Source organism: Protomyctophum bolini (genome assembly GCF_963924005.1).
Source record: "Protomyctophum bolini genome assembly, chromosome: 22".
NCBI lineage: Eukaryota > Metazoa > Chordata > Actinopteri > Myctophiformes > Myctophidae > Protomyctophum > Protomyctophum bolini.
Window position 1 is genome coordinate 20225783 of NC_137883.1, and position 27997 is coordinate 20253779.

General features: G+C 44.8%; 1 protein-coding gene across 1 annotated transcript in view; it reads left to right on the forward strand.

Annotated features, from left to right (window-relative positions):
• Positions 1-27997, forward strand: part of pappaa (pregnancy-associated plasma protein A, pappalysin 1a) — a 174081-nt gene that overhangs the window by 95647 nt on the left and 50437 nt on the right. The window contains 4 exon segments of the mRNA XM_080756808.1: positions 3046-3156; positions 7073-7208; positions 7418-7631; positions 12130-12304. Of these exon segments, the coding sequence (XP_080612934.1) occupies positions 3046-3156; positions 7073-7208; positions 7418-7631; positions 12130-12304 (636 nt within the window).

Below are 27997 nucleotides of genomic sequence, written 5' to 3' on the forward strand. Positions count from 1 at the left end.
TACAGATCTACTGCTATGTATGAGCTTGTAGATCTGCTACTTTTTAAAGACCTTTGAAAGTGTGTGCAAATCCTTGAATGTGTGTATTTCTTTAAAGCGAACATTTTTAACTCAAATCTTTGCTTCTGGGAGGTCCCTGGAACCAAACAACATGTTTTGGTGGTCAGCAATTTTGGGGGTTCTTGACATGGAAAAAGTTTGAGCACTACTGATATAGCGACATAAATTGTAATAAAAAAAAATCTCAGAAATGTGTTACTTAAGATTTAAGACATTTGAAAAATCTGTCTCAGGTCTTAATGGGTTAATCCTGCGTGGGTCCTCTCTGCGTGTGTGTGTGTGTGTGTGTGTGTGTGTGTGTGTGGGGGGGGCGTGTTAGTAGGGTTGCCAACCTTCCCTTGAAATAAGGAATCGTTCCCTTATTTTGGAAACTAAAAAGACGTGTCCCTTATTAAACTGATAAACGGACACACTTTGTTCCTTTTTGTTTTATTATTCTTTTTTAGATCAATCACACGTCACACTAGGGGCACACATCGTACTATTTCAAACAGCTCATATACATAATACCAGAAAGCAGGTTGTAATCCACTTCGATCCACTTCTTAGACTTTTAAAACTTTAAGTTGCCTCTGTCTGTACTTTCTGTACCGCCTGTCTGTACCGTTTTTAGTTTTTGCTCATGGTTCCGACATCCCATTACTTCCGACTGCGTGGATTGGCGTGCGGTTAGGGTCATAGAGATAGGGTTATATAAAGGATATAATGGTTAGGGTCATAGAGATAGGGTTATAGTAAAGGATATAATGGTTAGGGTCATAGAGATAGGGTTATAGTAAAGGATATAATGCGCCGTCGGAGCGATGACACAGCACCATCCAAATAGTCACGTTGTGAGCTTGTAGATCGGTGAATGGTCCCCTGCAGAATATGGGGTTGAAGTGGTTAATATTATATTATTGCTGTCGGGCTAGGTTTCTGCCCTAAATGTTTGTCCTAAAATGTTCCAACAATAAATACTTCTTTGTCAGAGAGCATTAATGTGAGAACAGTTTGTCCATCATAAAAAAGAAGGTTCCAGCAGGTTTGACTTTGCTGTTGCAGATGCTGCAGAAGCAATTCAGTGTGTTCTAACTTCCAACAGTCACCCATGAGCATCTAGCTGGGTAAACCAAACCATCCCGCTGTGCAGAACCACAGTGCAGACAGACACATGGAAAGGGTGGCGCAGTCGCCTCACAGCTAGAAGGTCCCTGGTTTAATTCCCGCAATGGAAGCTGTGGAGGGGGCGTGTTCTTTCCTCTGCATAATCAGTGCCGATACCCGAAGGCGGGGTTGGCGAAAGGGCCTTTCTGTGTGGAGTTCCATGTTCTCCCTGTGTCCCCTATACGGTATAGGGCCTTTCTGTGTGGAGTTCAATGTTTTCCCTGTGTCCCCTATACGGTATAGGGCCTTTCTGTGTGGAGTTCCATGTCCTCCCTGTGTCCCCTACGGTATAGGTACCCTCACAAAAAAAACATGCAGTAATCCTGCTCTCTATACTGCCTCCCCCTCGCCAGCCGGGGTGCCTGATGGAGGGGAAAGGAACTGGTTGGAATAACATGTTCCTTCCACGCACTATACGTCCAACCTGGAAACTACCCCCATTTCACCCGCCAGGTGAAATGAAGCGTCTTTTACTCCTCATGCATAGAAGGAAGCATGAGGTCAGTTCATTTCTCTCCACAGGTTGGCAGAGGGAGTGTAGCGCCGAAGATTACATTAGACAATTGACACTGGGTGAAAAAAATGGGTTGCAAAATTGTGGGGTAAAAATGTAGAGGTAAAAAACTACCCATTGGGTTTTAAACAAGTCGTCTCTGTCAGGTGGAAAGCTCATACAGTATGTCCAAAACTGTTACTTTTCAGGTGTGTGTGTGTGTGTGTGTGTGTGTGTGTGTGTGTGTGTGTGTGTGTGTGTGTGTGTGTGTGTGTGTGTGTGTGTGTGTGTGTGTGTGTGTGTGTGTGTGTGTGTGTGTGTGTGTGTGTGTGTGTGTGTGTGTGTGTGTGTGTGTGTGTGTGTGTGTGTGTGTGTGTGTGTGTGTGTGTGTGTGTGTGTGTGTGTGTGTGTGTGTGTGTGTGTGTGTGTGTGTGTGCGTGAGTGCTGTATCAACAGAGTTCTCCAGTAACTTCCTCACAGTGTAGAAACAAGCAGGAATGACCCTGCTTGGCAGCCAGCCAGCAGATGGTATCAAAATGAGCCAACAACAGCACACAAGATGAAAAGCATGGACAGCAGGACAAGGGGAAAAAGTGCATTTTAGTGACTGAAATTCTTTTAAAGACTGATTTCCCTTTTTCTTTTTCTTTTTTCACTTTTCATGAAGCGAGAGCACACGCTCATTCACAGGCTTACTGACTACTTTTTTTATTTTGTATTTTTTTTACTGAAGACTCATTCCCATGTTTGGTTACAAAAAACCCTAGAAAAAACATAAAAACGTATCGGTTTACAGTATCTTTGGAGAGATTGAGAGATTTGGAGAGAGAACGCAGAGGTTTGTGATAAAGCATTGCCCATTTATGTCTTGTCTTCTCTTCTCTCTCTTCTCTCTTGTATTTTAATCATAATTGATTTTTTGTATTCTTATTCTTATATGTATTGTATTTCATTGAGTCCTTGCTTGTCGTGTGAAATGTGCTATATAAATAACAATGAATGGCATTTTTATAGCGCTTTTCCAAGTGCTCAAAGCGCTTCACAATGGTTCATTCATTCATACGTTGGGAGGTGAAGCGGCGAACAGTCGATGCCAGCGTCCTCACTTCCCACATTCACACGCCAACGGTGGCAAGCTCACACCGACCAACTCATTGGAGGCAATGTGGGGTTCAGTGTCTTGCCCAAGGACACTTCGACATGTGGACAGGAGGAGCCGGGATTTGAACCGCCGACCCATGGAACATTGGATGACCTGCTCTACTTCCACGGCCGCCCCATGAAGTAAACTTGACATGACGTGACTCTACTTGACTCTCTCTCTCTCTCTCTCTCTCTGTTCCCAGACGTGTCAGTCCAAAGTGTTCGATCTGTCTGACGGGGTGTCGCAGTACGCGTGGTTCCCATGCTCCCAGGCCCACGAGTCGTCCTGGGGGTACCCCCACTATTGGCTCAAGGTAAGATGACAAGAGCATGCAGTGTTGATTTAGTCGAAAGATCTGCCTTTACGACAGCATCAAGGCACGCCAAAATCAATTTTAGTCGACTAAATCAACTGTAGATTTAGTCAAATAAAATCTTATGATATTCGACTAAAACTAGACTAACACTAAAACATTCCAGGAGACTAAAATATGACAAAAACTAAATGAAAACTATTTAAAAGACTGACTTAAACTAAAATCAAAATTTGTCTGTCAAAATCAACACTGAAGCAGTGGCGGGAAAAGGTACTCGCATGTTTCCCTTACAAGTAATAAAGTATCAATACTGCAACATAGAACCTACTCTGTTACAACTAAACGTCCGGAATACAAAAGTATATTGGCGTCAAATTGTAGTTAATGTACCAAGAGTAAAAGTACTCGTAATACAGAATGTCCCATTTCAAGTTTTCAGATGTGTAAATATCTTGTGAAAATACTACAAGCTCACAATGTGTCGCACATAGTATTGTATTCTGAGCTTGTAGCTTGTACACCTCCCCGAAAAGGCCTAGCTGTCCTGACCCCTTAACCATTATTGCGAATGCAATGAGCACTTACTATGAGACCTAGCAGATCATGTCTGTCTGTGTGTGTGTCTGTGTGTCTGTCTGTCTGTCCCGCTATCCAAATATGGAGTGTGTTGCATCAGCAATCACTCAGCTCCATATATGGGCACAAAAGGGGCCAGGTCCACTCAGCTCCATATATGGGCACAAAAGGGGCCAGGTCCACATATACAGTAACTGCGGGACAGACACACAGGCAGACAGACATGATCTGCAGGGTCTCAGCTGCGTTCGCTTCCCGCGTTTGCGCGTCTTACTGGTTTATACATGATGGACGAATAACAGTCTTAAGTCGACACAAATTATTAATTAGTGTCGACTTAGACTGTTATTCGTCTCAACTGCTCTGTATGTTTTGTAATAATAATCCAAATCTACAAAGTAACTAGTACCAATTTTATCCAATCCGGATAGAGCAGAGGTTCAAAATGTCAGTGTGTAGTTTTTTTTAAATATAGTGAAAAGACAATTTGATTGAAAAAACCAAACCCTGGCTATCATTGCATATCCTTCAGGTTCAGCTGGTACTGTAATGCAGGCCACATCAACTTTTGCTCTTAAGATAATTCATTACCCACATGCGTTCCTGCCTTCTGTTTCTTTAGCTACATAACCAAATATTGTTGATTTTTATTTCTTTGGCCTTCATGAAATATTCATATTAATCTACTCCTGGCTCGCCAGGACATGATTTAGAGGAAAGTTTACAGTTTGATTTAGGGCTTACAGTCGGCCCTCTAACCTTTTGTGGGTAGCTGTGTTGAAAATGTGATTTGCTGTATCCGTGAACACGTTTAACCACTTAAAAACAGCGGTTGTCAAACTTTGTTGTGCCAGGCCTGGGCCGTGGCTCAGCGGTCCAGGACCCTGGCTGGTAGTCTAGTCTGGCAGTGTGCCATGGGTTCGACTCCCGATCCTGAACTGCATATCACCCCCTCTCCCCGTTTCCTGTCAGCCTACTGTCTATCCCTCTATAAAAAATATAAAATAAAGGCGAAAGCCACAAACAAACATTAAAAGAAGAAGGGAAAAAAAAGGTTTTTCATGCCAAGGATCCCCAGATTGATTTGGAGGCCTATTTGACGTTATAATAATTACATTTGCTGGTCCCTGGACCCAACTTTGAGAACTAATCACTTAACCCTTTAAGACCAGAGAACAGATTTGACAAAATCTCTTTTAAATCATGACAGTTTTCTGAAAGTTTCTATATTAGTGTTCTCAAACTACAGTATTTCATGTCAAGGACCCCAAATATTATATTTAATTGCCCGCCGAACCCATTTGAAAATATGTTGTTCCAGGGACCGCCCAGAAGCAAAGATATGAGTTAAAAACGTACATATCCAAAGACCTGTGCCACATTTTCAAGATTTTTCAAAAATAGCAGATACACAAGCTCGTAAGCGCGGCAGTCGGTGTCGTGAGCCTTGCAGATCGGCTATACTTTTTGGCAAATGTTCCCCCTAGAATAAGGGATGCTATAGCGTAGCGTAGCGGATGAACAATGTTGCCAGTAATGTGGAAACGGCACAAAGTCATAAACGGCACAAAGTCAACATGTGTAAACTGACACTGCTCTACATGATCCATGTTTGAGTTTTCCATCACCATACTGTACTACACGCACGCATGCACAAAAGCAGGCACAAAAGCAGGCATGCACGCACGCACAAAAGCAGGCACGCACGCAAGCAGGCACGTACGCACGCACTCACAAGCATAAACCAACAGTGACTGAGTATTTTAAATTGAAAGAATATTCGTCTCCTCTTACACGAGGAGTATTAAAAATACTCATTAATCAGTCGAATTTGATTTGTAGACATCTTTAAAAAAAAGTGTCTTGTTTATTCGATGAATGGAAAAGTAATAGTGGTTAGTTGGAGCTCTATATATGATGCATTACAGCGTACATTTAGTAGTAGTGAAAAAAGGTGGTCAAAATGTTTGACTGAATGTTTGCAAATTCAGTAAAATGTGAGAATCGGTATTCCTGTAATAGCAGTACATATATCATTGGTGCTGGCAGCCACTTGCAACTTTGCATTTGCCACAATTACACAACGTAATATTACCATAACATCACAAGCACAGAAAAGGGACCCATCATATCAATTTCCAACACTTCCCAGCTGAGGGCTATCTGACACTTCTTGTTTGGCCATATGGTTGTCTCTGTTTGCAACAAGCCATTCCGCCTGTGTTCAGCTGTAAACCTCATAGGCTACAGTATTTCCAAAACTGTTACTTTCCGGGATTTAAATTCAAATACATCAAAAGCAGCAGATGGATAAGCATGGATCTGCTGCTTTTGACGCTTCATTATCATCAAGTAGGACGTTGATTTGTTCTTCATTATCATCAAGTAGGACGTTGATTTGTTCTTCATTATCATCAAGTAGGACGTTGATTTGACTCTTCATTATCATCAAGTAGGACGTTGATTTGCGAAAAACCACAAAAAGTCGGAGTTGAGAGGTTTCTGCGGGACAGCGACGATGTGTCCTGTGCAGTGCGACGGCGAGCCCACCCCACGCGCCGCTTACAGGAAAACAGTGGCTGAAATATCATTGATTGCCTTGCTACACAACACTGTTTCTGTCGCTGTCGGGCGGAAACCTCCTATCTACATAATATTCAAAGTTTTTGTGCTTTTCTTTTTTTTTATCCTGACGCCCCTACTTGATCACACTACAGCATCACACGAAAGACATTTTTACTTTTGAAATTGAGTCCTGTGAAAGTCACAGTGTTGGGACATATGAGGTTTCCACCCCAACAGAGACAATTGTTCCTGAGAATCCTGGAATACCGAGAATGATGATTGAACAGCGGTGGGCTAATGCTTCATTTATATTTAGCTGCCAGACAATGAGCTCAAACTCCTTGCACTGTGATGCATGGCGAGCTTGTTACAGGAGCACTTGAGCCATTTTTTATTTTTCTATCTTCATATAAAGAAGATAAGGGTCGTGTTCATTATTTAATATGGCAACATTTACAATAGGGGCTGTGGACCGTTCAGATTCAGATCTGCCAGTGGCATCATCGGTACGCAGGTTTGGTAATACCAAGAAAGATTCTAATTTCAGCACCACACTAACTTTCCGGTAAAGAGAGAGATTGGCGTGGAATCACCATCAATTATGTCATTATGATTTGGTAGGCAGGTCTCTGAACAGTGTACAGCCTACACATTTTACTGGCATATTGGCACTGTTGGGCAGAAACCTTTTATCTCCACTGTATGTGTTTTTAATAAATGACTGTCTCCACACTCTCATTAACCTTTTTTCTCTCCCCCTCCCTCCGTCCAGGCTCATTTCTCTCATCCCATGGTGGCAGCAGCAGTGATCATCCACCTGGCAGCAGATGGAACAGGCTACGTAGACCAGACCCAGTGCAACATCACTGTCCAGCTGGTGGACACTAAGGAGGGCATCCATAGCCTGGGTAAGCTGTCAGATGTTTTATTTGAGCTATAAATCGTCTCGGTCAAGTGGAAACCTCATTCAGTGTGTCCCGAAACTGATCCAAGCTGATCAAAATTCAAAAATAGCAGATCTTTCAACCTCAACATGCGTAGTGTTTTTTCGAGCTTGCCGGATCTGCTATACTTTCCAGGCGCTAATTCGCCTGCCTTCCCCCCCCCTCCCATGCAGGCGACTGGCGCCTGAGCTGCCGCACCAACCCGCTGGTGATCCCCGTGAGCCACGACCTGTCGGTGGCCTTCTACCACACCAAGGCCATCCTGGTGACGTTCGCGTCTCACCTGGTGGCCATCTCTGGCGTGGGCCTGCGCTCCTTCCAGTCCTTTGACCCCATCACCATCAGCGGCTGCCAGAGTAACGAGATCTACAACCCCACGGGCCAGAGGTGAGAGAGAGACGGAAAAACACCGTGCTGGGTCAAATATTATCGTCGCTGTCCCGGGGGAGAAACCTATTATCTCCATTATTCTATAACGCTAACTTTCGCAAATGAACTCCCTATACTTGATCGCACTACAAACGCATCAAAATAAGTATAGATCCGCAAGCGCGCACCACGTTTTGAGCTTGTGATTCACTACTTTTTGCTGTTTTTGAATTTGAATCCTGAAAAGTCACAGTTTTGGACATGTGAGCTTTCCACCTGACAGAGACGATATTCAAGAACAAGTTTAACGTGTGTGTGTGTGTGTGTGTGTGTGTGTGTGTGTGTGTGTGTGTGTGTGTGTGTGTGTGTGTGTGTGTGTGTGTGTGTGTGTGTGTGTGTGTGTGTGTGTGTGTGTGTGTGTGTGTGTCCATATGCTTTGTACATGCAGCTGCACTTACGTGTGTATGTGTGGCTTTTAGTATGAGCGTATACAGTGTGTGTATACCGGTTTGTGTACGGATTTGATTGAGCTTTTAACTGCCGTGTCTGGCGACTGATCCAAAAAGTTCTATTGATCAATGGATCGGTCGGTCGGTCAGACGGACGACCTCTGACTTCGGTGCTGAGCCAAACCGTGAGGGCAGCGTTATGATTAAAGAAGGATAAAGGGCTCGTCCTGTATAGGCGGCTAGAGCTTGATCACATTTTTTGTGCGCTGGATTTCGTTTCGATATAGCGTTGATGTTGTCTGGCAAGAGCGTACATTCTCCTCCTCCTTTCATGTTCATGTTCTTCTCCATCATCTGACGCCCCCTCCTTGTTGTTGTTAGAGATGCACGATCGGTAGCATATCGGAATCGGCCATATCGGCCGTAAAAATACCATATCGGTATGGGATCGGTCTCAAAATAATGCAGATTATTTTGATCTCAATGGCTATATTCTACATATAATTTGTGTACTCATCTCATTCAGTAGTGAAAACAGACTATTGGAAAAAGAGTATATTCTTCTTCTTCTTCTCATCCTCCTCCTTCTCGCATGCTCTCTTTCATTCTCATCTATTTGACTTTTGGGGGGGGGGGGGGGGGGGGGGGTGGCCATAGCGTAATTATGATTGATTGAACTGTGGAGATAAGAGGTTTTCTTCGCCCGACATCGACCGATGTATCAATCGGGGGGGCCGGGTGGTTGAGAGACTATACTGTTCCTAACACCTCCTACTTTCACTCTCCCTTTCGTGTGCCTCTCTCCTCTCCTCCTCCTCTCCGTCTCATTCTTCTGGGCTGAATTCAGCCACATTTCCCGTAACAACCATCTGCAAAACACTACTACGGCCCCTTTTCCCTCAGCTGGTAACAACAGGAGCTATTAACATGACTCGGTTTTATGTTCCACGCTTGTCTTGCAGCGGTGGGAGAAGTACTCCGTTTTATTTTTTCAGTAAAAAAGAATTGTTGCTGTCGGGCAGAAACCTCTTATCTCCATATTTGAACATTTTGAATATATATATTTTTTTTCTCTCCGTAAATTAACTATTTTCTAAAAGTACTAAATTAGGTTTACGCTAATTTAGGGTTTAAACGAGGATAATCTAAAACGGCAAAATAAGCATCTAAAGTTTTCTAATAATTGTATGTAAGTGTATGTATTGTAAGTATAAAGTGGAAATACTCGAAAAAGTAAAAATATATATTCGTTGCTGTCGGGAGGAAACCTCATAACTCCATTTTGATATTTTTTTTGCAAAATCTGTGCTATTGAACACCCTTTACGTCGGTGTGTTGTTTTCGAAAATATTGAACCAATGGAATGTAGTAGAAACTGCTTTGGACAAAACCTCTTAACTCCATTGGACCCTCAAACTGTCTGCTAAAACAGCTAACTCCACCACCTCTCCCCCTCTCATGGAAGTAATTGACAATATATAAAGTTACAACACCAACTTTGATGAGGCAGTATTGCTTTGTTTTAAGGTTTTCTTATTTTCCCGAAAAATGTATATTTTTCATTTCCTGAAAAATGAACATTTTGGAGTTATGAGGTTTCCTCCTGACAGCAGAGATTTATATATATATATACCTTAACGTTTTTGTTAAGTACAGTGCAGTAAATGTACTTAGTTACTTTCCACCACCAATTACTTGAGTGTGCACGTGCACAAACTCCTGCACGTTATTTCAACTCTTTAGTTTTTTGCACTCTCAGGGGTAAAAGTAACATTTCACTTAACATTAAATGAAGCCATTGAGACCTGCAGGCCGATTCTACAGACGCCTTCTAAATCGGTAGTGCTCAAACGTTTCCGTGCCAAGGGAAAAATTCTCTTGAGTTCCATTATGTTATTGTTCTGTTCTGCTTCACAGTATACAGTATGTCATACTCTGCGCTTACAGTATCCTATGTTGTTCACTTACGTTGCACCCTCAATTGTTTTCTCATTCCGTTGCACTCTAATCCCCTCTGTTTGTGCTCATGTTCTTGTCTAGTTCCACTCTCCCCCGGTTCTGCCTTTTGTTCCCGTCCACAGGGGAGGAGAATAGTTTTCTAGGTAGTTAATTGTAATTTATGTCAGAAGTCCCAGAGCGGACCAGGGCTTGGAAAAAAAAAAGAAAACCCACAAAGAGAAAGCTTGTTCCAAGCTAAACTGTCCATGGAGAAGAGAAGGCTTCTAGGCTTTCCCCAGCTTGTCCTCAAAGAGCCTAAAAAAAGGTCCAAGATGCTGCCTGCCTGCTACCCCTTCTGTTGTCTGTCTGGGTTCTGTCTGCCTCGCCTCGCCTCGCCACCTGCTCTGCCTGCTGCCTATTCTCTCTTGCAAAGGCTGCTTTACACTTTGTGCTGTGACGGATATATCCAAGCTTAGTGTTTCTCAAACTTTTTCATGCCAAGGAACCCCCAAATCTAAATGTATTTATTTTGGCAGCGGCACAAAGTGACGAGCAGAGAGCTTGTAGATCGGCATTTATTTATTTTTATATACAGTATAAATGGATGAAGAGGTTTAAAATGATTTAGCTGGGGACCCCCTGGAACCCCCTTCAAGGACCCCTGGGGACCCCGGACCCCACTTTGATGGTCCGCAAAACAATGAAACCTCTCATCTCCATATTCAAACTGTTTGTGTTTTCACGTAAATGAACGCCCTGCTTGATCATACTACAACCTCACACATCGCTATCAAAAGATTTTGCTTTGTGTGTTTGTGTGTACCCCTACCCCATAGCGAAGATTTAATTGGCTGAGCACGGAATGTGATAAGAGTGCCCCCTTTTTTAATGTATCCCCCATAAAGTTACATAATGAGGTTTCCACCTGACTCTCACAGTGTATGACATCAGTTACATCAGTACTATGACATCATATTCATCAGTACTATGACATCATATTCATGACATCAGTTACATCAGTACTATTATGACATCATATTAATGGAGGAGGGAGTAGAGGAAAATGGTAATAATACTTCCTCAGATCCATATTCTGTTACACACTCTTATTGGCTGTCGGACAGATACCTCTTATCTCCATATATTAACAGTTTCGAGGTTTCCACCCTCTCTGTCTGTCTGTCTGTCTGTCTGTCTGTCTGTCTGTCTGTCTGTCTGTCTGTCTGTCTGTCTGTCTGTCTGTCTGTCTGTCTGTCTGTCTGTCTGTCTGTCCTTCCGTCTGTGTCTCTCTCTCTCTGTCTCTCTCTCTCTCAGCTTCACAAGGGAACCCTATATTGTGGACTGTGTGGAAAAGAAAGCTCTACCTCGGGGCGTCCGAGCATTCCAAGACCATGAAATGTCTGTCTGTCTATCAGTCAGTCTGTCTGTCTGTCTCAAACTAGTAATGCAGCATTGTTGGCCAGACGCTGCCATTGTAGTCTGCACACAATATGTCCCGTCTCTCCTCATTGGTAAACCACACTTTGCCATATGTTTGTAGCACGCACGCACGTACGTACAGTACACACACACACACACACACACACACACACACACACACACACACACGCACAACGCCCCTTTCTTGTACATCAAAAATATACCAATCCTTCTGCTCACATGTGGTATCGTATTGATGATTTGATACGTTCACCACTTAAAACCCACTATAGTCTCCGTGAGTTGGAACTGTACTTGGACAGGAAAAATAAGGCAAAAGTAGCAGATCATCCACAAGCTGGAAACGTGCCGTGCCACCTTTCCAGCTGTTGGTTCTGCTACTTTTGATGCTTTTGTGTGACACCGTAGTGTGATAAAAAAAACAGCTTCAGATTGGGGGGGTGGGGTGGGCGGGTGGGTGGGTCTGCTGCCACATACATAACAATGTGGGGTCCTTGACACGAAAAAGTTTGAGAACCTAGATATTTTTTGTCTTTGTTTTGATCGGATGCTGGGGTTCAAGTGGTTAAAAACTCCTCCTCTCTTATCTCTCTTGTATTTTTTTCCCCTGGCATCTCTTGGCTCATCCATCTCTCTCTCTCCCCCTCCCCCTATCTCTCTCTCTCTCTCTCTCTCTCTCTCTCTCATAGTTGTGTCCATTACTCGTGTGAGGCCATTGACTGCCAGGAGCCTCTGATCCGCAATGCAGAGCTGGCGTGCAGCAGCCCCGGCCGGGACTTCTACAACGGAGACCGCTGCACCGTCGCCTGTGACTCGGGATACGTCCTGCAGATCCACCAGGATGACGACATCATCAAGAGCCAGGTGAGAACCACGCACCCCCAGTGGCGGGAAGTCACTTCGGGTCACTTCAGTAACCTCAGTTATGTAGATGAGTGACTCGAAAGAGAGAGTCATATGAGGAAGTGACTTCGGGTTACTTCAGAAGGGACTGTGTTAGAAGTGGTAGAAAACTGTCGTTCCCTGATGTCATCGCTAGGGCCACATGCATCAGTAAGCAGGAACTGGGGATGGCAATGAAGGACCTGGAAGTCTGGTGTGGCATTGTGAAATCCATGACCAGGAGTGACAGAACTACATGTTTAGGGCAGCCATAGTGCGAACAGATCCTGCTGTTAGCAGAATGTCTCTTGAGAGATTATACCATATCAATGACATTATCACAAAGCCCAGGTGAGACGCAACTTGTAAATTGAAATTGTGACACCATAATGTGTGTAGCACAGAAAAGACACAGCACATGGATATGGCAATCCAATGACAACATAATGTGTGTAGCACAGAAAAGACACAGCACATGGATATGGCAATCCAATGCTCACATGTGGCTTTATTGGCTTGATACTTGTAACCGCTTTAACCCGCTATATATTTAGCATTTCTTTATTTGTTTACTTAGACGGGTAAAGTGCATATTAATTAACAATACATGCATGCATGATGTCATGTAAATACACCAGATTTTGCGAGCATGCTACTGAAAATTGCCATCGGTAGTAAGAAAAACAGAAATGGTACAAAATAAGTTAAATTGTAAAATAGCCTAATTTTAATAGATTTTATATAATTTTAATTTTAATATATAAAATATTATAAACAGTGCACAGTACATATTTTAGCCCATTTAGGCGTGTTTACACACAGGTTTGTGGGAGACGGAGGGAGAAGTTCGCCAGAAAGATAGCAGATCTACAAGCTCACAACAACGCGGCTACAGTATGTCCGTGGACGGGCATTTAAGTGTAGATGTGGACTGGCCATGCCTCTGACTACATCCTTCAAGGTCCCAAAGGGGGCGCACGGTCACATGACCAAAAGCAGGAGATGCAGGAATGAAAAGAAAAAAAAACTAAACAGGGATTGGCGCTCACACACGAGAGAGAGAGAGAGAGAGAGAGAGAGAGAGAGAGAGAGAGAGAGAGAGGGAGAGAGGGGGAGGGGGAGGGGGAGGGGGAATGAAAGCTCCAGCAGAGCACAGCAGCACACATGACATGAGAGTTGCATTTGACGTACAGTGCACACACACACACACACACACACACACAAGTGCAGCTGCATGTACAAAGCATGGGCACATGCATGCAAACATGAACCGCTGTATGCACAGTGCACACGTCATACTTACGTGTGATCATGAAAATGTGCGTGCGTGCGTGTACGTGTGTATACAACAGAAAAGTGGGGACCATGATGTCATTATAGAAGCCAGTCCTGTGAGGACCATGATGTCATTATAGAAGCCAGTCCTGTGAGGACCATGATGTCATTATAGAAGCCAGTCCTGTGAGGACCATGATGTCATTATAGAAGCCAGTCCTGTGAGGACCATGATGTCATTATAGAAGCCAGTCCTGTGAGGACCATGACGTCATTATAGAAGCCAGTCCTGTGAGGACCATGATGTCATTATAGAAGCCTGTCCTGTGAGGACCATGACGTCATTATAGAAGCCTGTCCTGTGAGGACCATGATGTCATTATAGAAGCCAGTCCTGTGAGGACCATGATGTCATTATAGAAGCCAGTCCTGTGAGGACCATGATGTCATTATAGAAGCCTGTCCTGTGAGGACCATGACGTCATTATAGAAGCCTGTCCTGTGAGGACCATGATGTCATTATAGAAGCCTGTCCTGTGAGGACCATGACGTCATTATAGAAGCCAGTCCTGTGAGGACCATGATGTCATTATAGAAGCCAGTCCTGTGAGGACCATGATGTCATTATAGAAGCCAGTCCTGTGAGGACCATGACGTCATTATAGAAGCCAGTCCTGTGAGGACCATGATGTCATTATAGAAGCCATCCTGTGGGGACCATGATGTCATTATAGAAAGCAGGTAGAGCCAGAGACATTTAGATGAGAGACTTGCGACACTTCTGTTTCACTTATAAGCGGCTATGGGGGAGCCTAATAGTCCAGAATGCAATGGACTCTAGGGAGTCCAATAGACAAGGAATGAAAAAACAGCAAAACACAAACAAAACATATTTTTTCTGATTCGGAAACAATATAATTATGTTGACATCTCGGATGAGCACAATAAGAGTTTTTGCAATGCTGCAGCTTGGTGTCTCAGTTTCTGAGCGGGCAGTACCGCGAGAATACTGCCCGCGAGAATACTGCCTAAATCACTTTCTTTTTTTTCCACCACTGTCTGCGCCCACGTTGGCGGCACTCTCTCTACTACTACTGGGTAGAGCAAGGCTGGGCGCACTAGTCCTGCACCGTGGGGACCATGACGCCATTCTATTAGCCAGGTAGACCATGCAGTGCTGCTGCACCGTGGGGACCATGACGTCATCCTATAGTAGCCAGGTACACTGTAGACTATGCAGTGCTGCTGCACCGTGGGGACCATGACGTCATCCTATAGTAGCCAGGTACACTGTAGACCATGCAGTGCTGCTGCACCGTGGGGACCATGACGTCATCCTATAGTAGCCAGGTACACTGTAGACCATGCAGTGCTGCTGCACCGTGGGGACCATGACGTCATCCTATAGTAGCCAGGTACACTGTAGACCATGCAGTGCTGCTGCACCGTGGGGACCATGACGTCATCCTATAGTAGCCAGGTACACTGTAGACCATGCAGTGCTGCTGCACCGTGGGGACCATGACGTCATCCTATAGTAGCCAGGTACACTGTAGTGTAGACCATGCAGTGCTGCTGCACCGTGGGGACCATGACGTCATCCTATAGTAGCCAGGTACACTGTAGTGTAGACCATGCAGTGCTGCTGCACCGTGGGGACCATGACGTCATCCTATAGTAGCCAGGTACACTGTAGTGTAGACCATGCAGTGCTGCTGCACCGTGGGGACCATGACGTCATCCTATAGTAGCCAGGTACACTGTAGTGTAGACCATGCAGTGCTGCTGCACCGTGGGGACCATGACGTCATCCTATAGTAGCCAGGTACACTGTAGTGTAGACCATGCAGTGCTGCTGCACCGTGGGGACCATGACGTCATCCTATAATAGCCAGGTACACTGTAGACCATGCAGTGCTGCTGCACTGAGGAGTGGAGATACGCCCTCCTCTCCTCTCATACTCCTGGCTGGCTGGCTGGCTGAATCCGCATGCACACACGCACATGCATGCACACACGCGCGCACGTGTCACACACTCTTGACAGGCAGGCGCATACACATTCGCATTCATGCGTGAGTGCATTCTCACGCACACGCACACACACACACACACACACATGCACGCACGCACGCATGCAAGCACGCACACAGATGCTCATGAATCTATACTTGCGCAAGCAGATTGTGAACACACATAAATGCACACACATGGAGCCTTTCCATATACTGGTATGTGTCCTTGCACGCATACTGTACACGCTCAAGCATGCGCGCGCACACACACACACACACACACACACACACACACACACACACACACACACACACACACACACACACACACACACACACACACTGTCTGTTTTTAGTCTAATGCTGAGCTTGCTGCAGCATCACCTGAAACAGTCACTCCGTATCTGTGCTCCGCTGGGACGATGACATCACCCTGTACTGTTCTGCTCCTCCCCCCCTCTCTCTCCGCTAACTCTCTCTCTCTCTCTCTCTCCCTCCCTCCCTCCTCTGCTCTCACACATTGAAGTCATCCTTAAAGAGTTCACATTCGCTACTACTCTTACACACACACACACACACACACACACACACACACACACACACACACACACAGCAGCAGCAGCAGCCGCATGGACCAGCACACACTTAAGGACAGACAGACATGCACGTGCACACACGTACGCACGGCACACTATACTTGTGCGGATGTCAACATCCAAGGAGAGCATTGAAAATAGCTGAATATAGCCAAAATAAATAGCAGATCTACAGATCTTGTAGATCTGCTATTATTTGGTGCGTGACGTCGCCACGTAACTAGGGAAAAGTCTGTAACGTCTCAAATGCAAACCTAAACCCAAACTGAATCTTTTATTTTCTTGTTTTTCTAATTGTAAGCCTTAACCTTAAAACAACCATGTGTCTTGTACGTGGCAGGAAAACTGTCCTCAGTGTCTTAATTCTCACATTCTACTGTATTCGCGCACACGCTGTAAGTAGTCATGTAAGTCGTTCATTTTGGGGAAAAAACACAAAAGGTTTCTGCCTGACACACACACACACACACACACGCACACACACACGCACACGCACACACACACACACACACACACACGCACACACACACACACGGTGAGTAAACAAACAATCAGGGTATAGTTGACATCCCACACAGTAAACTGATTGGCCGGAGGCCGAGTCTCTTGTAAAGGCAGTAGAAGTGCTTTATCCCCCTCTACGGCTCTGTAAAACAGCCTGCAACACAATCAATTAATGCTCCCTGAGACAGAGAGACAGAGAGGGGTGGGGGGGAGAGCATTCATGAGCATTGGAACGAGAGAGGGGAACAATCTAAATGAGCGTTTGCATAAGACAAAAAATAAAAAAAGGAGGCGTTTAGGATTTTCTTTTAAATGTTGTTATAGGATTACACACCCTGGCTGGTACACTACTACATGGTCCATTCCTGCGTAGAGTCTACCAACCATGTTTTGTGTCGAGGACCCTCAAATTATGTGTATTTCGGACCCTGGCCAGGTGGACCCCCATCTGACTACAGTTTGTGACAGGGACCCCCATCTGACTACAGTTTGTGACAGGGACCCCCATCTGACTACAGTTTGTGACAGGGACCCCCATCTGACTACAGTTTGTGACAGGGACCCCCATCTGACTACAGTTTGTGACAGGGACCCCCATCTGACTACAGTTTGTGACAGGGACCCCCATCTGACTACAGTTTGTGACAGGGACCCCCATCTGACTACAGTTTGTGACAGGGACCCCCATCTGACTACAGTTTGTGACAGGGGACCCCCATCTGACTACAGTTTGTGACAGGGACCCCCATCTGACTACAGTTTGTGCCAGGGACCCCCATCTGACTACAGTTTGTGACAGGGACCCCCATCTGACTACAGTTTGTGCCAGGGACCCCCATCTGACTACAGTTTGTGCCAGGGACCCCCATCTGACTACAGTTTGTGACAGGGACCCCCATCTGACTACAGTTTGTGCCAGGGACCCCCATCTGACTACAGTTTGTGACAGGGACCCCCATCTGACTACAGTTTGTGACAGGGACCCCCATCTGACTACAGTTTGTGACAGGGACCCCCATCTGACTACAGTTTGTGACAGGGACCCCCATCTGACTACAGTTTGTGACAGGGACCCCCATCTGACTACAGTTTGTGACAGGGACCCCCATCTGACTACAGTTTGTGACAGGGACCCCCATCTGACTACAGTTTGTGACAGGGGACCCCCATCTGACTACAGTTTGTGACAGGGACCCCCATCTGACTACAGTTTGTGCCAGGGACCCCCATCTGACTACAGTTTGTGACAGGGACCCCCATCTGACTACAGTTTGTGCCAGGGACCCCCATCTGACTACAGTTTGTGCCAGGGACCCCCATCTGACTACAGTTTGTGACAGGGACCCCCATCTGACTACAGTTTGTGCCAGGGACCCCCATCTGACTACAGTTTGTGACAGGGACCCCCATCTGACTACAGTTTGTGACAGGGACCCCCATCTGACTACAGTTTGTGACAGGGACCCCCATCTGACTACAGTTTGTGACAGGGACCCCCATCTGACTACAGTTTGTGACAGGGACCCCCATCTGACTACAGTTTGTGCCAGGGACCCCCATCTGACTACAGTTTGTGACAGGGACCCCCATCTGACAACAGTTTGTGCCAGGGACCCCCATCTGACTACAGTTTGTGCCAGGGACCCCTATCTGACTACAGTTTGTGACAGGGACCCCCATCTGACAACAGTTTGTGCCAGGGACCCCCATCTGACTACAGTTTGTGACAGGGACCCCCATCTGACTACAGTTTGTGACAGGGACCCCCATCTGACTACAGTTTGTGACAGGGACCCCCATCTGACTACAGTTTGTGACAGGGACCCCCATCTGACTACAGTTTGTGACAGGGACCCCCATCTGACTACAGTTTGTGCCAGGGACCCCCATCTGACTACAGTTTGTGACAGGGACCCCCATCTGACAACAGTTTGTGCCAGGGACCCCCATCTGACTACAGTTTGTGCCAGGGACCCCTATCTGACTACAGTTTGTGACAGGGACCCCCATCTGACAACAGTTTGTGCCAGGGACCCCCATCTGACTACAGTTTGTGCCAGGGACCCCCAGAAGAGAAGAATTATGTTATTAAAAAATAATCGTCATAATTTTCAATATTTTTCAAATATTTTCCAAAATAGCAGATGAACAAGCGCACAGCGTTTGGCACAAAGTGACGTATGTAAGTTAGGATAAGGATATGTTATGAGGTTATATCTTCCCTTCTTCTCTGGAACCCTACCTCACCTCTGTCGTTCCCTGATGTCATCGCTAGGGCCACGTGCATCAGTAAGCAGGAATGGGGATGGCAATGAAGGACCGGGAAGTCTGGCGTGACATTGTGAGGTCCATGGTCTCGACCGCTGTCGAAAGATTACGATGATGATGATGAAGGATAGGTTAGGATAAAGGATAAGGATAACATAGCACTGGTTCCCAAACATCGTCGTGACCCATTTGTGGGTCACGGACCAATTTGTATCGGTCAATAAATCCAAAATTCCATAAATAAATAAATAATAACAGTGACAATAGCCTCACAACACAGTGCAAAGCGACACGTCGTGCTCTTGTTGATTGGCTATTTTCCCCTTTTTGGTTCACAGGCAAACGTCTAATCTCTCTTTTGTGTCTCGACCTGAAAGTATAGGATAGGATAGTGTAGGATAGGATAGGATAGGACAGTGTAGGATAGGATAGGTTGAATACATTAAGACGGTAATGAAACGTTTTAGTATCTTTTAAAATAAACTGTTAAACCTTGGCAGTAACGCAGTGAATAACTTCAGGGCAACTTCAGGGAAACTTAACAATTTTACAATTTAGGGCATTTGGCAGACGACGCTCTTTATCCAAAGTCCAAAGAATAGTGGAAAGAAAGCAATGCAGTGCCTCAAAGTAACTACATGGTGTGACAGACGTCAGACCTACATCATCAACATGCTATTGAAATAACATCATTCATATCCAACATTTTTTGCGGAACCACAACAAGCTAAGAATGATCATTTGTCAATCAGTATTGATTGATTGAATACTTTATTAGTCGTAACTGTAAACGCCACGTGGTACAGTCGGACATTACAGGCTAAAAGGGAACTTGTTTCCATTGTGGTCCTGTGTGTTCAATTCATCAGCATAGCCTAAAATAATTACACGGAAAAATACATGCCATAACAAATACAAAACAACACTATACTGTATGTATAAAGGAGGAGGAAATATTGAAAAATGGCGGCAGTGATGACTCCTCCTTTCCATCATGTACTGTTACGGAAATTGGTTCTTAACGTCCTTACAGTATACGGCTGTGTACAAATGGAACCAAATGGACCCTTACAGGTCTATAACTCAGTGTACAAATGGAACCAAATGGACCCTTACAGGTCTGTAACTCTGAGAGCGTACAAATGGAACCAAATGGACCCTTACAGGTCTGTAACTCTGAGAGTGTACAAATGGAACCAAATGGACCCTTACAGGTCTGTAACTCTGAGAGTGTACAAATGGAACCAAATTGACCCTTACAGGTCTGTAACTCTGAGAGTGTACAAATGGAACCAAATGGACCCTTACAGGTCTGTAACTCTGAGAGTGTACAAATGGAACCAAATTGACCCTTACAGGTCTGTAACTCTGAGTGTACAAATGGAACCAAATTGACCCTTACAGGTCTGTAACTCTGAGAGTGTACAAATGGAACCAAATTGACCCTTACAGGTCTGTAACTCTGAGAGTGTACAAATGGAACCAAATTGACCCTTACAGGTCTGTAACTCTGAGAGTGTACAAATGGACTCAAATGAACCTGTAAGGGTACTCTCTCGAAAGTTAAATAAAAACGATTTTTTACGGTATTAGATACTTTACTTACTTTTTCACTCAGGATAGACTGAGGGCTGAGGATCAGTCGTCATGCTCAAGAAGGGTTTGACAAGCTATTTGTCAGCTGATAGAGAAATTGGCCGGGTCACTGAATCCAGGATTTTTGGTTACGGGAAAAATTACGATATTGTGTGTGTAAGTACGCTCCTGCTGCACCCACACGCAGGCAGCCAGGCATGCACGCACACACACACACACACACACACACACACACACACACACACACACAAACGTGTACTGATAAATACAGTACAGAATCAGATGCACACGCAGGCATACACAAATCTAGCCCCTCCCCCCCCCCCCCCCCCCATTTGCCTTTCATTCACACACAGAATAGTTCTCTTGATGCGAGGGTCTTGCACAGACTTCTAATTGCATTAGACTTTGATTGACAGTCCACTGTGGGGCCATTCATCAATGTCAGCTTATTTAGTGATGAAGGATCCTTTTCAGAGAGAAAAAAATATTTGAATAGGGGAGGGGGAGAGAGAGAGAGAGAGAGCGAGAATGAGAGCGAGAATGAGATGGAGAGAGAGAGAGAGAGAGAGAGAGAGAGAGAGAGAGAGAGAGAGAGAGAGAGAGAGAGAGAGAGAGAGAGAATGAGATGGAGAGAGAGAGATAATGAGATGGAGAGAGAAAGAATAGGGTGAACGAGAGAAAACAAGGAGCAGTGGTGGAAGAAATACTCAGTTTTTATTTTTACTTAAGTAAAAGTAAAGTATCAATACCACAATGTAGAAATACTCTGTTACAAGTACAAATTTTACTTGAGCAAAAGTACAAGCGCATTGGCAACAAAATATACTTAACACTAGAGTGTCTGTGAGGTCTTTCTGACCAATGTTTTGATGTTTTAAGTTGACCATCTTTGCCCGTGAAGCTTTCAGAAGGTTCAGCTTCCATGACTTTTCCTCTGTTTTTTTTTTCATCTGAAACATTTTCTAAATATGAATTTAGGCATACTTTAGGCATCGTTTTGGGTCAAGATGACCCCTGCCACCCTTCCTCCCCCCCACGGGAGTGAACTTCACACCTCCAGACAGCTGTCTGGAGGTCAAGATGACCCCTGCCACCCTTCCTCCCCCCCCGGGAGTGAACTTCACACCTCCAGACAGCTGTCTGGAGGTGTGAAAGTCTGTCTGTCTTGAGTCCTATTATATGTGAAACAACCACTCACTATTTTAAAGACTCTGGGCACAATAAGAATTGGTACCACTGGTACAGTACATGTACCTGTGCTGGTACACGGGACATGTCCCACTGGTACGCGAGAAGGGAATCCCAAGTTTTCCCGACCGTGAATCTATAACCGTGCGTCACCAGGATCAATGATATGGTCAATGACAATGATATAAGATTATGTTGTGATATTATATTATAGGGTAGGCTACTTGAGGTCTTCTTGCTTTGGTACGATGATGCGAATTTGTGCTTGTTTTTCTGTAAAGTCACTTGTAGTTGTGGGTTGTGGTTTTGTGGGCTCGTTTCTTAAAACTTTCAATTTCAGGAACCTTGAAATTTGTATGTAGGCTATTTGTGTGCAAAACCCCACTGCAAATAGTTGGTGCCAGCTAGGAACCGCAGTAGCCTACCAGATTTGTGTTTGTAAAATGTTTGAAAAATTTTGCACTTTTAATTTAATTTTAGTTATTGCGACCAAAGCGACCAAAGGTCGCAATAACTATATGGAATGGAGCGCCAGCGCTCGCCCAGCAGTCTGCCGTCAACGGGGCGGATGCGTGCTTCTCGCCCTCAGGTGTCTTACTGGTTTATTTTGAAAATAGCAGATTTACAAGTTCGATGTGACGTTTTATGAGCTTGTAGATCGGCTACTTTAAAATAGCCAATGTATATTATTTAATGCTAATGTGACTTCCTTAGGGCTTGTTTTCATAGACCTGTCGCAAAATCTGGCAACGCTGAGTGAAGTGGCCTACTTCTTTAAGAAAGTAAAGCTTATGCTCCACCCCTTTCCCTGAAGATGACCTAAACACACGCCCTCACACATGCACGCACGCAGTGCCACACACACACGCACGCAGTGCCACACACACACACGCACGCAGTGCCACACATGCACGCACGCAGTGCCGCTCACACACGCTCGCACCTGCTCTGCTCTGCTGCAAGGTTTAAAAGTGTTGTATGAAAGCACAATCCTATCTCCTTTCATTAGCCAATTACATTCTTGCTCCGGCCATGTCCAAGTGGCTCTGGAAAATACATCAAAACAAATCTGTTTTTCTAACTTGGTCTTCTGTGTGCGTGCGTGAGTGCGTGCGTGTGTGTGTGTGTGTGTGTGGCACTGCGTGCGCATGTGAGGGCGTGCGTGCGTGCGGCTGTGCGTGCGCGCGCAATACTTTGGGGTATAGTAGGTTATTGGTTCTCACTTCTCACCGTCAGTTTCTATAAGTTTTCGGTTAATTTCCCTGCTCTATATGTAGGCCTATGTCTCCCCCCCCCGCCTCTCTCTCTCTCTCTCTCTCTCTCTCTCCTTGGGATTTGGAGATAAGGAGATTCCTGCCCGACAATATGCACAGTGCATTTCCTTAATGCACTGTGCATATTATTCTCATTAAAATCTTAGATGACATTTAGCCAACTGTTTGGGCCCCCCCCCCCCCCCCCCCACTTGCTAATACCCCCTTCGCGTCCCACCGGCGCGGCCCACAGGTTGAGAAGCCCTCTCGCTCTAGCAGCGAAGGGAAGGGGAAGGGGTGATGAAGACATTGATGCTACTGGACATTATAGCATGGTACAGTACATTGGATTCAGAGCCCGTATTAAGTAACCCATGATTGGAAACAGCAGCCTGTTTTTCTTCAGGTTACTGTTGATGGAGTTATGAGTGAACAGGGCTCTGGACACGAGCTGAGAGACCAGGAGAGCCCAAGTGTCTTGAATTAAGCCATGGTGTGCATATTGTTGCTGTCAGGGCAGAAACCTCCTATCTCCGTATATATGTGTGTGTGTGTGTGTGTGTGTGTGTGTGTGTGTGTGTGTGTGTGTGTGTGTGTGTGTGTGTGTGTGTGTGTGTGTGTGTGTGTGTGTGTACGTGTGCGTGTGCGTGTGCATGCGTGTGCGTGCGCGGGATGACATTTCCAAAATTATTTTTTTTATTTTTTTTGCGAATGGCATTCTCTCCTTGTCCCTTGCATTTTTTCCAAGGTTCAGGGGGATATTTGTTTTCCAAAAAGCTCTTATTTTTCCATTAGAAATGTCCCTCTTTTTTCTGTAAATTATTTGGCTTGTGGTGCAATATTTGCAGAGATGGGACCAAAATGGGGGGGGAGGCACTACTGTACATCATCCAAAAACCTCAACTGTTTTCAACCCCCTTTTAAATAGCATCATGTAACACAGCAAAAATGCACAAATCGACGCGCGTTTGCCAAGATATCTCACAACAGAGCTCGGTGAGAGCTCAATCATTCTTAGACTATTTCTTTTTTTTGGTGCTCAGAGGAATAACCATGAGGGAAACCTGGAACCCCCCCCAGAGCTCAGATTCTGTCCAGTTTCTCAGTTCACTTTAATTTCATACAGTACATATCTTTTTTTAATGTGCAGCCAAGCTTTTAAGGCCATGCATGCAAGCTGGGGCCGGTTATCCTTACATACTGTATCTGTTTGCTTCATACTAGCCTTATTCCCTCTTATTTCCATCTTTCATCTTGATCCTATTACGTTGTCGCCGTCCACCGGAAACCCTGTATCTCCTCATTGCAACGCTTTTATCTGCTATTTTTGAGTAGCCAACGTATAAAATATGGATAAAGTGGCTAAAACAATTGTGATGCTGTATTAACACATTTTGATGGGGACCCCCCTTCCCACAAAAGATAGATAGATAGATAGATAGATAGATCGATCTAAAGTCTTAAAAAAATATTTTGACATCATCAATCTTATGTGGCCGCCTGTCTCTGACACAAATTGACTGGATGGATGGGCAAGATTCAATTCATCCCCTGAGCAAGCAGGCCGGCTCTATTACTGTATCTGAATGGGAACATTGTCAGCACTGTCAGTACAATTAAGAGGAAAGTCAAGTCTAACTGTAGGTTTCATAAACATTTAACCAATGAAAGGTATTACAGTGCTCGTGACTAGCCAATTAGCACACGCTATCCATTGGAATACAGTTTACCAGTGGTGTAATGTTTTACTTAAGTAAAAGTATCAATACCACTACTACTCCATTACAAGTAAAAGTCCGGAACAATGTAGATAATGTCAATAAATGTATGAAAGTATCAGCATCAAAATGTACCAAAAGTAAAAGTACTCATTGTGCAGAATGTCTTTGCAAAAAATATTTTGAAAATAGCAGATATACAAGCTCACAATGTGTCGCATCGCGACGCATTGTCGCAAATCTACAAAGAAACTCAAATAAATTCAAATTAATATAGTGGAGTATTTGCCTCTGAAATACTCAAATAAAGTACAAATACCTCAAGATTTTACTTATAAGTACTGTACTTAAGTAAATGCACTTATTTTCTTTACGCCATTGCAGTTTACTACTTCCTGAACAGTAAAAAGTTGTGGACATACAAGGTTTATCCGTCCAACAGCATTGATGTAATGGAACGAAGCGGTATCACGTTGCCTTTAAATAAATCAAACTCGTATCACATTTTGGACGGAACGTGGACAGAGTAACATATGCATCACATATGACCGCCCCGCCAAGCGTGGGTGTAGAGTTGAATTAGCCGATCTATCAAGATGGGAGCCTGCGTGTGGAAGGCTGTGTGTAGTAGCAGTAGTAGTAATAGCGCTAATGTGTCGACCATGTTTGTGTGTGTGTGTGTGTGTGTGTGTGTGTGTGTGTGTGTGTGTGTGTGTGTGCGCGTGCACGCGCGTGCACAAGTCCAATGTTATGTAAGTGTGTTTTTGCGTTTACAGCTCTGTCCCATCCTGTGTATGTGCACGCATGTTTGCATGCTTGTGTTTGCGTGTGCATGTGCAGTATTTGTATTTGCATCTCATTGTGTGCAGGTCCAAGCGTTTAATTTATTAAACATTGTGTGCATTGTGAGGCCCCTGTGTGTCAGTGTGTGCACGTGTAGCAAAGCACGCACGTGCAACCGCATACGTGTGTAAATGTGTGTGGAGTTTCCTTCTTTTAAAAAGTTTACAGCTGCCTAACCTTCTCTTCCAATGGGGAGTTTAACAACCTCTGGCTACTGGGGCTAATTCAAGACAGGCAGGCAGGCAGACCGGCAGACGGGCGGACGGACGGACGGGCAGGCAGGCAGCTACGTCTTCCACCTAGCTAGGGTCTTTGCTTTACCTTGGATGACACACACGCACGCACACGTTTACTGTACTTGGCTCCTGATATCAAAATCTTATGCCCGCATAAGTTGTGTTTATCCTCTTTGGCCCACTCAGGTATAGTAATACAAGCACGCACGCATGCATGCACGCATGCGCAAGCATGTGCATGCATACACGCACACGCACGCGCGTGTCATGCCAGACATGAGCTCTGACATAATATACGGCTCTAGGCATTGATAGCGCGGTATTCCGAGGTATTCTAACGTTCCTGGAATGAAATGCGCTGTATAATGAGATTTATTATGGTCTGGTAGTCCTTCAAGGAAGAGCCCTTGCTTGTGAAGGAGCTTTGAGGAAAACCTTTTCAGGCCATACTTGGAATCACAACGGGCCGCATTTACCGGGATGTGATCATCTTATCTCTGTCGGCTGGAAACCTCACATGTCACAAAACGGATTCCCCCTTCGATAAGCATCAAACGTATAGTGGATCTGCAAGCCGGCGTTCCCAGCTTGCAGACACTTGTGATGCTTTTGTTTAACGCAGTATTGTGATCAAGTAGGGCATTCATATATGAAAAACATACATTTGAAAAATACAGAGATAAGAAGTTTTTTTTCCCCATGTCTGGTAGCCTATAGCAGTGGTTATGTCTGGTAGGGTAGCCTATAGCTGTTGTTCTCCCATGACTGGTAGCCTATAGCAGTTGTTCTCCCATGACTGGTAGCCTATAGCAGTTGTTCTCCCATGACTGGTAGCCTATAGCAGTTGTTCTCCCATGACTGGTAGCCTATAGCAGTTGTTCTCCCATGACTGGTAGCCTATAGCAGTTGTTCTCCCATGACTGGTAGCCTATAGCAGTTGTTCTCCCATGACTGGTAGCCTATAGCAGTTGTTCTCCCATGACTGGTAGCCTATAGCAGTTGTTCTCCCATGACTGGTAGCCTATAGCAGTTGTTCTCCCATGACTGGTAGCCTATAGCAGTTGTTCTCCCATGACTGGTAGCCTATAGCAGTTGTTCTCCCATGACTGGTAGCCTATAGCAGTTGTTCTCCCTTGACTGGTAGCCTATAGCAGTTGTTCTCCCATGACTGGTAGCCTATAGCAGTTGTTCTCCCATGACTGGTAGCCTATAGCAGTTGTTCTCCCATGACTGGTAGCCTATAGCAGTTGTTCTCCCATGACTGGTAGCCTATAGCAGTTGTTCTCCCATGACTGGTAGCCTATAGCAGTTGTTCTCCCATGACTGGTAGCCTATAGCAGTGGTTCCTCCATGACTGGTAGCCTATAGCAGTGGTTCCTCCATGACTGGTAGCCAGTGGTTCCTCCATGACTGGTAGCCAGTGGTTCCTCCATGACTGGTAGCCAGTGGTTCCTCCATGACTGGTAGCCAGTGGCACTGGTTCTCAAACGTGTTTTTTTTATTTTTTTATGTCAAGGATCCACAAATTGACGCATTGTCAATTTTATCTCTAACTGACTAACCAGCAGGCTCTGCCAGCAGGCTCAGCTTTCTGCCTTCTACCCTGGTTCCACCGTTATGGTTATTTATGTGGGATTTGCTAAAACATTTAAAAACATAATTTATGCCCAGTCACTATACTGCACCTGAGATGTTCCTTTTTATACTGAGACCATGTTTTTTTTTTTTTTTAGTGCACTGAATATCAATACGAAGCAAATGAAAAACGCATTATTTCAACGGTAGTGGTGAATGGAGAGAAGGGATTTTTGTCCAACCAAAAAACGGCAACCAATGGGTGCGAAGAGGACAACCACGGGCGGGACTTGAAAAAGGGTCAATTGATTATGTATTTGGCCGCGGACCACTCATCTGAAAATGTTTCATACTAGTGACCCCCCAGAAGAGAAGACAGCATGTCACGTGCGCTAAGATTGTATATCTGCTATTTTTTAATAGCCAACATAATACATGGAAATAGTTGATGTACAAGCTCACAACAACGCCCTGTGAATATGAATATGGCTTAAGTGATTAATTATAATGCATTCATGCATCTTTGTGTAAGTTTAGGGTCCAATTGCGCACAGGGCGCAAATTCATCTTCTGGCAAGACAAAGAAAACTTCGCAAATCCCTCAAT